At 42.9% G+C, this 12,069-nt stretch overlaps 1 protein-coding gene across 1 annotated transcript in view; it reads right to left on the reverse strand.

The window, feature by feature from the left end:
- ppm1j (protein phosphatase, Mg2+/Mn2+ dependent, 1J) overlaps positions 1 to 12,069 on the reverse strand; it is a 59,195-nt gene that overhangs the window by 12,249 nt on the left and 34,877 nt on the right. The window contains exons 2-5 of the mRNA XM_046336298.1: positions 10,624 to 10,741; positions 3,000 to 3,335; positions 2,636 to 2,748; positions 1,982 to 2,066 (exon numbers count right to left, since the gene is read on the reverse strand). Coding sequence (XP_046192254.1) covers positions 1,982 to 2,066; positions 2,636 to 2,748; positions 3,000 to 3,335; positions 10,624 to 10,741 — 652 coding nt within the window. The remainder of the gene's footprint in view (positions 1 to 1,981; positions 2,067 to 2,635; positions 2,749 to 2,999; positions 3,336 to 10,623; positions 10,742 to 12,069) is intronic.

Raw genomic sequence — 12,069 nt, forward strand, 5'->3', positions numbered from 1 at the left:
TCCGTGCCCGATCTCACTAATGCTTTTGTGGCTGAATGGATGCAAGTTCCCGCTGCAATGTTCCAACTAGGGATGCACCGACATACCGATAACTGTTATTTAAGATTTTTGTGGCCTTTTAGCATTTTATGAAAGTTAAATAGTAAAAACACACTGACCAAAAAGTTATTTTGTTGGCATTTACAGCCGGTTGTGATACAGCCTGGATTTGAACCCGTGTGTCTGTAGTAATGCTTCTAGCACTGAGATGCAAGTGCCTTAGACCGCTGTGCTACTTGAGCCCATAATCAAAACCTATTTCCTTAACTTACTTGCTGTGCTGGTTCATTTGTTCAGTCTCAACCAGGATTTCATCATACGTGTCAAGCAGGACGTTTCAGCTCTTTCTGTCCGTGGCCTCTTTTCCTCGGTGGGCACTGTCACTGTGTCCGTTCCATCTTGTCCAGCTGTGTCTGTAACATTTCACGTAAACCCTGTTTCTTGTCTGCATCGAAGTGGCGGTCATTGTACCAAGCATCGAGCATGGTGATTCACAGCCTCTAGGAGAGTACTTTTCCAAGTTAACCCCACGGTCTGTGTTGGCATTTTTGTTGAGCAGGCGTTTCAATGCCATGACAGGGTATCACGTCTGCTGCAGACACAGCTGAGCTTATTTCTCGAGTTAGTTGTTCGATTGGAGCTGGGAGTGTTCATGTTTCAAACATGTTCTCAATGCCACTGAATTGGCATCAGCGGTATGTGAACCAGCACATTCTTGAGCATGCAATACGGCTTTCCGCAGTACGAAATCCTCGCCGACCCACTGCTGTCACACTCGTAATGCTCATGAGGCTGACATCGCTGGCCCATATGTCAGTCGTAAGGCTAATAGCAGTGACGCCCATAGCAAGTAGCTCATGGATGTGAGTTTCAACAATACTGTGTAACTCCGGTAGGGCAACATCTGAAAAATAGCGCCTACTTGGTAGTGTGTACCGGGGCTCGACCAGTCGGGCAAAAGCCAACATCATCCACGACAGAAAACTGTTGATTATCAAGGGCAATGAATTCCATTATCTTGGCATTTTAATGGATTTCGCCTTTGAGTGGTCTCGCTGAAATGTTCTTACTCTTTCAAACTTGTTGACTGCTCGATCCATACAGCAGACATTGTGGGCCAGGTTAGGAATGCTGTGTTGCACTATATTTCTTGTGGCATCATTAAGTCTTCGACCTAACTTTATATAGGTACACACGGCAGCTTGACATTGGTTTTACTCATCGGCGTTAAACTAGACATCGGGCCGATTGTTGGCATTTTTATCTAATATCGGCCGATTCTGATATGCTTACCGATATATCGCGCATCCCTAGTTCCAACATCTAGTGGAAAGCCTTCCCAGAAAAGTGGAGGCTGTTATAGCAGCAAAAGGTGGCAGACCAACTCCATATTAATGCTGATGATTTTTGGAATGAGATGTTCGACGAGCAGGTGTCCACATACACTACATGACCAAAAGTATATTTTTAGTGTAAATGGAGCAACAAACAGATCCTACAGGAAGTATCATAGCAGTAGGAAAAGTGACAGTAGAACATTATATAACTGTGAAACACAAACTTGGTACTTTTCATTCCCTTTCCTGAGGGTTCCACCACTCTCCCACACAGCCACCCACTCCAGCTTAATTTAGACCAACAGACAGTCAATGCATAAAGATGTAGTCTGAATCATACGTTAAATTGCAATATCCTCCCTCCCCCGTGTGTCCTCCTCTTGGCCAAGGCACCCTTGAAAAAGCTATTCATATCTCGTGGTGATGGGACTCACCTGGTTAAAGGGACATTACACTTTCAAACCAAAGTTTGTCAGATGTTTTCAGACCTCTAAAGTCTGGCAAAGGTTCACACTTTAATTTGAGTGAACTATATTTTTTTTAAATGTATGTTTTATTTTTTTAGATAAGGAAAACATAAATAAATGCATTAACCCCGTCCTCACCAGATACTGCAGGCGCTGCCTCTCAGACTCAGGTGTGAACTCGTTGGACATGGGGATGACCTCATTGTTACGGATGATGATGGCTCTGTAGAAACAGAGTAAGAACCAAAGTAGAATGAGTAGTGATTATTTTTTTATATGGGAGGGACAAAGTTCTGTATAAAGACAAAGACAGAAACCATAATGTGACCCCATATCAGGAGGACACTCTGGATAGTTAATGTTGGGTTAAGAGGGTCAGCACAGCATGTTAGAGGATGATTATTGCTCCAAGACACTGATCTAAAGTAAAATTGTTCCCCCCTAATGGTTGAGGTTAACATTTGAAAACACTATAGCAATCCTAGATCTGTGTTTATGTGCATATTCTACCAGGAGTTTACAGTACATGATGAATGGTGTTGCCATACAAAGAGCGGCCAGCAGAGGTCATAAGAACTGCGGTTTGTGAATTTGAGCATGACCAACGGGAACAGCTTTCTTTGAATTAATGGCTATGGGCATCATGTTGTCACTTCCTTTAACCTCTCTTTCAGTCATTCAACTCTGCATTGAAAACATGGAATATGTACAACAAGTAGGCCTGTAATTCATTAGTCATTATGGGCATTAATCAATCTGCTGCTATTAGAGTTTGACCTGCAGTTGACCTACCTGCTATCTCCAGCATTGGCAACATAGAGCTTCCCCATTAAATGGATGGCAGCCAAGGCACAACACCCACCAGAGATGGTAAAGGACGTCTTCTCCTTCTCTATCAGTTCATCCTGTAATCAACCGGAAACAAAAGGTTATTCACTCATTGGGTAATAGAAGGAAGTTAGCAGCCCTATGATGAGGTTATACTTAAGATGAAATGTTTACAATTATTGACAGATAAGACTGCCTAAAAATAAATCTTTGCATTTGATTCTGGAAACCAACATTTTCTCTTGGACGCCCAGGCTTTGCTGAGACGAGTAGAATACTACTTCACAAATTTAAGGTGATATGCCGTGAGCGTTCGCCTGTGTCTTACCATCTGTTTGAAGGCGTTTTCTATGATGCCCATGATCAGACTCTCCAGACTGACAGTCTTCTCCATGTGGAAGCGGATGGAGGGGTCAGTGATGGCATTAGGGTCCTCTGGGTCCTGGGTGGAATTTGATCCCTTCTTCACCTCCAGCTGGTAGGGGCTGCCGTTCTTGGCCAGGCAGATAGGGGGTGTCACGGAGGGGTTCTCCAGCAGGTGGGCGATGTCCCCCAGTCTGTCTCTGATGAGGCGATGGAGGAGTTTAGATGCCATGATGGCACACCCTGAGCCTGCATGACCGTCGAACACGCCCCAGTACTGCAATGGGATCCCTGTTCCGTCCTGGAAAAGGTTGAGCAAATTAAGTCAAATCAAGCTCAAATCATTTCAAAACATTCATTTTAGATATATCAAAAGACAGGATAACAGTAAGAAATGAGAGAAATGGCAGGAAATACAACACTGGCCAGGGATTCAGTCTCTTTAACAGGTCTCTCTTGCAAGAATTTATCCTGATGAGAATTAAACTCGGAGAATGCATAAAGGTCATTTCTGTCATAAAATTGATGGGAATACTTCTCATCTATTCTGTTTTGAGCCTCACCTGTTTATCAAAACAATATATATACAGTACCAGTCAAAAGTTACGACACCTACTCATACAAGGGTTTCTCTTTATTTTTACTATTTTCTACATTGTAGAATAATAGTGAAGACAAACTATTAAATAATACATATGGAAGTAACCAAAAAAAAGTGTTAAATCAAAATATGAGATTCTTCAAAGTAGCTACTCTTTGACAGCTTTGCACACTCTTGGCATTCTCTTAACCAGCTTCATGAGGTGGAATGAGTTTCAAATAACAGGTGTGCCTTGTTAAAAGTTGTGAAATTTCTTTCCTTCTTAATGCGTTTGAGACTATCAGTTGTGTTGTGAAAAGGTAGGGGTGGTATACAGAAGATTTGGTAAAAGACCAAGTCCATATTATGGCAAGAACAGATCAAATGAGCAAAGAGAAACAACAGTCCATCGTTACTTTAAAGACATGAAGGTCAGCCAATCCGGAAAATTCCAAGAACATTGAACGTTTCTTTAATTGCAGTCTCAAAAACCATCAAGCACTATGATGAAACTGACTCTCAAGATCCAGTTAACTGCATCTCAGATTGCAGCCCAAATAAATGTGCCTGTTTCCTTCAAATCTGAAGCATCTCAACATCAACTGTTCAGAGGAGACTGCGTGAATCAGGTCTTCATGGTCACATTTCTGCAAAGAAACCACTACTAAAAGACACCAATAAGAAGATGAGACTTGCTTGGGCCAAGAAACACAAGCAGTGGACATTAGACTGGTGGAAATCTGTCCTTTGGTCTGATGAGTCCAAATTTAAGATTTTTGGTTCCAACCGCCATGTCTTCGTGAGATGAGTGGTAGGTGAATGGATGATCTCTGCATGTGTGGATCCCACCGTGATGCATGGAGGATGAGGTGTGATGGTGTGGGGGTGCTTTGCTGGTGACACTGTCTGTTTATTTAGAATTCAAGGCACACTTAACCAGCATGGCTACCACAGCATTCTGCAGCAATACACAATCCCATCTGGTTTGGGCTTAGTGGGACTATCATTTGTTTTTCAACAGGACAATGACCCAACACACCTCCAGGCTGTGTAAGGGCTATTTGACCAAGGAGAGTGATTGCGTGCTGCATCAGATGACCTGGCCTCCACAATCACCCGACTTTGAGATGGTTTGGGATGAGTTGGACCGCAGAGTGAAGGAAAAGCAGCCAACAAATGCTCAGCATATGTGGGAACTCCTTCAAGACTGTTGGGAAAGCATTCACGAAGCTGGTTGAGAGAGTGCCAAGAGTGTGAAAAGCTGTTAAAGGCAAAAGGTGGCTATTTTGAAGAATCTAAAATATTTTGTTTTTTGAAAACTTTTTGGGATACTACATGATTCCATGTGTTATTTCATTGCCTTATTCTAAAATTGATTACAGTTTTTTCCCCTCAATCTACATATAATACCCGATAATGACAAAGCAAAAACAGATTTTTAGGAAAAATCAGAAATATCACTATTACATAAGTATTCAGATCCTTTAATGAGTACTTTGTTGAAGCACCTTTGGCAGCGATTACAGCCTTGCATCTTCTTGGGTATGACGCTACAAGCTGACACACCTGTATTTGGGGAGTTTCTCCCATTCTTCTCTGCTGATCCTTTCAAGCTCTGTCAGGTTGGATGGGGAGCATTGCTGCACAGCTATTTTCAGGTCTCTCCAGAGATGTTTGATCGGGTTCTAGAACGGGCTCTGGCTGGGCCACTCAAGGACATTAAGAGACTTGTCAAGAAGCCACTTCTGCGTTGTCTTGGCTGTGTGCTTAAGGTTGTTGTCCTGTTGGAAGGTGAACATTCACCCCCAATCTGAGGTCCTGAGCGCTCTGGAGCATGTTTTCATCAAGGATCTCTGTACTTTGCTCTGTTCATCTTTCCCTCGATCCTGACTAGTCTCCCAGACCCTGCCGATGAATAACATTCTCACAACATGATGCTGCCATCACCATGCTTCACCGTAGGGATGATGCTAGGTTTCCTCCAGATGTGATGCTTGGCATTCAGGCCAATATTAGTTTCATCAGACCAGAGAATCTTGTTTCTCATGGTCTTAGAGTCCTTTAGGTGCCTTTTGGTGAACTCCAAGTGGGCTGTCATGTGCTTTACTGAGGATTGGCTTCTGTCTGGCCACTCTACCATAAAGGACTGATTGGTGGAATGCTGCAGAGATGGTTGTCCTTCTGGAAGGTTCTCCCATCTCTACAGAGGAACTCTGGAGCTCTGTCAGATTGACCAACGGGTTCTTGGTCACCTCAATGACCAAGGCCCTTCTCCCCTGATTGAGCAGTTTGGCCAGGTGGCCAGAAAAGTACGTCAAATAACGTTATATCTTAGCTTTGATTGGACGGATCATGTCCGCATCATACTTTCAAAATCGTAGCTAACAAGCTCGACAAGCAGTCATCATCATTAATCAAGATGACAATCTATTGGCAAATCCTTTTCAAACCTTGTCACATGAAGATAAATGATAGAGATAACGTATCGGTGCTCAATGGCCATTGGACGTAAACATTACACAACAAGTTGGAAATTGCAAATTCAACAATGAGTGGTTTGGAAGGATTCAGTGGCTAACTGCAAGCGCTGCAAAGCAATCAATAGCCTGCTATTCAGCGGAGTGGGTCTGAGGTCCAAGGCTGGGTTTAAGGGTCTCTTTTTGTCTAAGCTTAAAAGGATAAACATGCACAACACACCATGGGCCAGAAAATGTTGAATACATTGGCCGTGTTGTCAATCCAGCATGACTTCTGCCACTTTCTTAACAATTGGAAACTCAGAACTCTGACTTCTGTGAGAATGCAGAAAAAAATGTGCTCTGACTGGGAAAACATGTTTTGAATGGTCAACCAACTCGGAATTCCAAGTCAGGAGCTCAGGCCACTTTCTAGAGCTCTGACCTGAAGATCACTGACGTCATGATTCAACTTTTTTCTTCTTTCCCCAGAGTTCCCTGTTGTCTTGAAAGCACCATAAATCCTGAGGATGCCAAACTGTGATTTAAGTTTGATGGTCAAATTTGCCCACAAGAAGTACCGCCACGCCACCTTCCTGTTTAAGTGAGCACAGCAAGGTCCAAAAATGTCTTGCTGCATAAATAATGTAATGTTTCAGGAGATATGTATACTGTTGCTAAGAAAGTAATACTATGTTGTGTAGTAAGCTGTTAGTAGCCCATTAGTCTCGTCCTAATAATTTGGTCCCTTTCCCCCTATTAACTTAGCCTACTGTTCTGGTTTGGTGGTGCACATGTAGCTTATAGCCTGTTTTAGAGAAATGTAATCATCGAATATTGTAAGAGCTTTCATTGTCTGCTTATATGCCTCCTTTATTTATCCTACGGTTCTGACTGTAAGAAAGGCCCATTTCAAAAGTGCTGAACAAATAGTTATATTGACTACGATCCGTTCTAGCTCGCTCATTAATGTCTTAATCAAAATCACGGATCGCCTCTTATTTGGTCATCGTCCCCTTATGCCATAGTTTGTACATCTCAGTTATCAGTAGAAACCACATTTGTTTAAAAAAGTCAGACCTAACAGTTTGTTGGCACCATTTGTCACCGTTACAGTGCAATTCATTTATTGTTTAGTGTCGTGTTGCGTAGTGGCTTTGCTGGAATGCATTGCAACAATTGTTTTCGAGTTTGCCCCAAAACGATTTACATTCTAAAATCAGCAATAACATGTCTTACTCGATGACACTATCACTGTAAATATGTGCTCAATGACAGCAGTTACTGTGTTGGATTAAAAATATTCCACTTGGATTTCATCGTGGCAGTAAATCCCACTAATAAGATGTCCACCTATCGGGTGAATCTTACTTCTCACCTATGCGGTCTTCCTTTACATCTATGCCAAGAAGTAAATGTGTTTAGTATAGTAATAGTGTCCCAGACGGTTACAGCATGTCTACTTTAAGAGCCCAATCCACAGAATGGATAGCAGTATGGGGGCATCTGTTGACCTCTTACTAGACTAGAGTGGAGGAGGGGCACGGAAGAGATGATGTAATTTAATTAACAGGAGGGACAGAGGGTAAACATGGAGAATACAGGAGGGGAGGGGGTTGCGAGGCCACCAGAAGGACTGGAGGGATTGACCGGACACAACACAGACCCAGTACAATATTGTATACTATAGACTGCTGTGTAAATACAATTGAGAGATTATGGGGCAATCTCTGAGTGAGTAGGGTTTTGGATTTGTGTGCTAGGGGCGGTAGCTGCTCTACAGACCCATGGAAAGCTGTTTCTAAATATAGCGGCACACAATGGTCAATGTCTTAATCAAATTGTCTTTTCTTTGTCAGGAGAAAAAAATGAATCCCCAGCTAGCCAGTGATGTCTGGAGACATTTAAACAGAGATGGTTTTATTAGAGAGAGCGAGACCTGTGAAAACCTTACTACAGTGCAGCGTGTCACCAAAGGTCCCATCTTAACAATGAGGGCAGTAGACCATAACAAAACAAACATTGGACCAGGATGTGCCTATTCTCAACCTGGTCTCAGAGCATTTCGTATTATTCTGACAACAATCACCCGAGCCACTGCCTGTTCACCCCGCTATCATCCAGAAGGCGAGGTCAGTACAGGTGCATCAAAGCAGGGACCGCTTCCATCTCAAGACCATCAGATTGTTAAACAGCCATCAGTAACATTGAGTGGCTGCTGCCAACATACTGACTCAACTCCAGCCACTTTAATAATGGTAAAAATGATGTAATCAATTTATCACTAGCCGTGAACAGCTGATCTATTGGGCCGGGGCCCCCGGCTTATTCCATTCGCTCCACACTGGATTCGAGGCGTCGGGCGAGGGGTCTTCAGTACCTCGTGGAGTGGGAAGGGTACGGACTGGAGGAGAGCTGCTGGGTTCCGGTGGAGGACGTGTTGTACGCTTCTATGCTGCGGAGGTTCCACCGTCTCCGTCCGGATCGCCCTGCACCTCGCCTTCCGGGTCATCCCTAAGGCTGGTGTCTGCGAACTGCCGGGGGGGGGGTACTGTCATGACTTCCGCCAAAGTCGGTTCCTCTCCTTGTTCGCCCTTGTTCGGTCGACGTCACCGGTCTTCTAGCCATTGCCGATCCACCTTTCATTTTCCATTTCTTTTGTCTTGTTTTCCCACACACCTGGTTTTCATTCCCTCAGTACTTGTCATGTATTTACCCCTCTGTTCCCTCCATGTCTGTGTGTGAATTGTTTGTCAGGTTGGTACGCTTCCGGCTGGTGTACACCGCGGTTTGTTTTGTACCCGTGCTTTGTGACAGCCGGTACTTTGTACCTGGTTGTGTGTACTTTGTGCTGCCTCACTTGTTCTTTGGGCATTTGTTTTTGTGACGCGGTTGTGTCCTGTTTTTATATTGTCTGAGTAAAGTGCTTTGTCCACTCATCTCTGATCTCCTACGCCTGACTTCTATGCTCCAGCTACACCCACCCTCTGACAGATATTCACAGAAATGGCGACAGCATAGCACAAATCTCATTCAACCCAGAAAATGTAGGCTACATAAGTCATAGCGCTAACTGAGGATATAGTGACCTAACACAATCGGTCATATTTAGCTAACTCTCGGCTGACAGAACCCATAATCTGAATTAGCTAAAACAATTACTATTTACAATTCACCACATCAAGGGTGAGCTCACCAGTGAATGAAATAATTGCGTAAACACTTTCTAAGAATCTAAAGTAATCAGACGATGGGTAGTTTATGGTGCTGCCATTTGTTTTGTGTGTGCTAAGCAAAGATCAGCGGTTACAAGATGAGTTTGGTCTGCTTGCAGTGGGCATGTTGAAGGTGGTGTGTAATCTACCATCATTCACTTCCGGAAGTTTACTCGAGAGACGAGTGTAACATCCCTTCACCTCATTTTATTCTAACATCTTTGGTCTGACAGGCATTTACGTGACCAACAGAATGCATTGTATGATGTCAACAAACATGGCCCCACACTTAACTGGCAGCTTAGCATTAGCTCATCATAATCAGTACAAACTTCAAAAAAGTATTTTATACACATCCATGTGTCCATTAATCTATGCAATAATTGGAAAGCATGATTTGTCACGTGAATAAAACAGTAAATGCATTATGCCCCATACATACATATGGTGTGCTACAGTAGAAACAACACGATATACAGAAACTATAATGATAACATAATAATGCACTTCATTTGACTGGAACACACATGGCCAAAGTTACTATTAGTAAGGAAAACAACAATGAAGGCAATGCGGGCGCCAGCTGGAAAATGTGCCAGGGAAATATACATCATTCTGTTCTGACTGGAGATGTGCAAATGTCTGGGTACTTGATCTCTCGCCGAAGAGAGAGGTTTGTCCGGCTCAGTGATGCCTGAAACTTTAAATTGTTGTCAACAGTGAAATAGGCTACTTCTATGTGAATTAATGAGGAGGGGAGCACACCTCAATTCAAACTTAGAAAATCATTTGAAATGGCAATTTGAAACACAGCCTATAGATCATTTGCAGACAGCATGCTTTGGTTTGATGGCAGCATGCGTTAACTGTCCTGTTGTGTAACAATCACATGGAACAGTGAGTATATTCTGACATCACACACATTAAAAAAAATCTCACACTTTGGCAATCGTTAGAGATATTTGGAATTCACTCGTGAAAAGGGTTAGGGTTAGTGGGAATGTTAGGGTTAGCTAACATGCTAAGTAGTTGCAAGTTGCTAATTAGCTAAAATGCTAAAGTTTCCGTTATTTGATTCTAACTCGAAACCTTTGGGTTGCTAGACATTTGCATTATGCCATCCACCCAACTTTCATTTTTGCATTAAGTACATATCGGTCTTATTTAACCGTACCAAATGTAACTTATCATACCAATTTGGATGTCCTGGATTTACAGTCTATCAGACCAGGCTGGTATGCTTTACCCTCTCTCCTATTGTAGTGCTGTAGACCCAGTCAATGAGCCTTACCAGTGTTCTATTTATATAATGACTAGAACTGATTCCAGTAGTCTCACCCCATTGTCGTCCAGCAGTGTGGAGTTACGCTGTTTTTTGTTGCTCAGCTTCTTCACGTAGAGCAGCTCACAGGACGCCTGGTCCTCATTCAGCATGCTCTTCCCAGCATTGATGGTCCTGAGGGGAATGGGGGTAGAGAAAGTATGGAGAGGTCATCCATCTATAAGAAAATGTATATGCACCCTCCTGGTTCAGGTGACGGACAGAAAAAAAACACAAAAAAAACAGGTGTGGCTCAGATAAATCAGTGTTCAGAGCATATCAGAGTGGCAGACATTGTTTCATTTTTATCATGGGGAGATGGTAATGTTACGATTTATGTACAAAACATAAGAAAGAAGCAGATACACACTGGGTAAATACTGGTTGAATCAATGTGGAAAATGGATTGGATTTGAAAAAAAGTTACCCAAAGTCACCCAACTTCTAACCTAAAATCCAACGACATGGTGAAATGTTTTGTTGAATTCACACTAGTTGACAACTCAACCAAATGTAAAGCAAAACTAGACGTTGAATTGACGTCTGTGCCCAGTGGGTAGTGCTTAGGGAAGCTGCAGGACTGCGACTGGAATTAAGTGTTTTCATTACTGGCCTATCCCTAACGATAATGGCTTTATAAAGCATGACTTCATATTCTGACCATCTCAGTGGACCAGTGGCTGTGCTAGTACAGAATGTGGGAGTAGACACTGCAGTAGTCGGAGGAGGGGTGGAAGAGGCAGTGCTTTTTGCTCATACTTGTGTAATGCTACGGTAGCTAATATTATACCATCCATTAACATGTATTAGATATACAGTGGGGCAAAAAAGTATTTAGTCAGCCACCAATTGTGCAAGTTCTCCCACTTAAAGATGAGAGGCCTGTAATTTATCATAGGTACAATTCAACTATGACAGACAAAATGAGAAAAGAAAATCACATTGTGGGATTTACTTGCAAATTATGGTGGAAAATAAGTATTTGGTCAATAACAAAAGTCTATCTCAATACTTTGTTATATACCCTTTGTTGGCAATGACAGAGGTCAAACGTTTTCTGTAAGTCTTCACAAGGTTTTCACACACTGTTGCTGGTATTTTGGCCCATTCCTCCATGCAGATCTCCTCTAGAGCAGTGATGCTTTGGGGCTGTTGCTGGGCAACAGACTTTCAACTCCCTCCAAAGATTTTCTATGGGGTTGAGATCTGGAGACTGGCTAGGCCACTCCAGGACCTTGAAATACTTCCTACGAAGCCACTTCTTCATTGCCCGGGCAGTGTGTTTGGGATCATTGTCATGCTGAAAGACCCAGCCACGTTTCATCTTCAATGCCCTTGCTGATGGAAGGAGGTTTTCACTCAAAATCTCACGATACATGGCCCCATTCATTCTTTCCTTTACACGGATCAGTCGTCCTGGTCCTTTTGCAGAAAAACAGCCCCAAAGCATGATGTTTCCACCC

This window comes from Oncorhynchus gorbuscha, linkage group LG03, assembly GCF_021184085.1.
Source record: "Oncorhynchus gorbuscha isolate QuinsamMale2020 ecotype Even-year linkage group LG03, OgorEven_v1.0, whole genome shotgun sequence".
Classification (NCBI taxonomy): domain Eukaryota; kingdom Metazoa; phylum Chordata; class Actinopteri; order Salmoniformes; family Salmonidae; genus Oncorhynchus; species Oncorhynchus gorbuscha.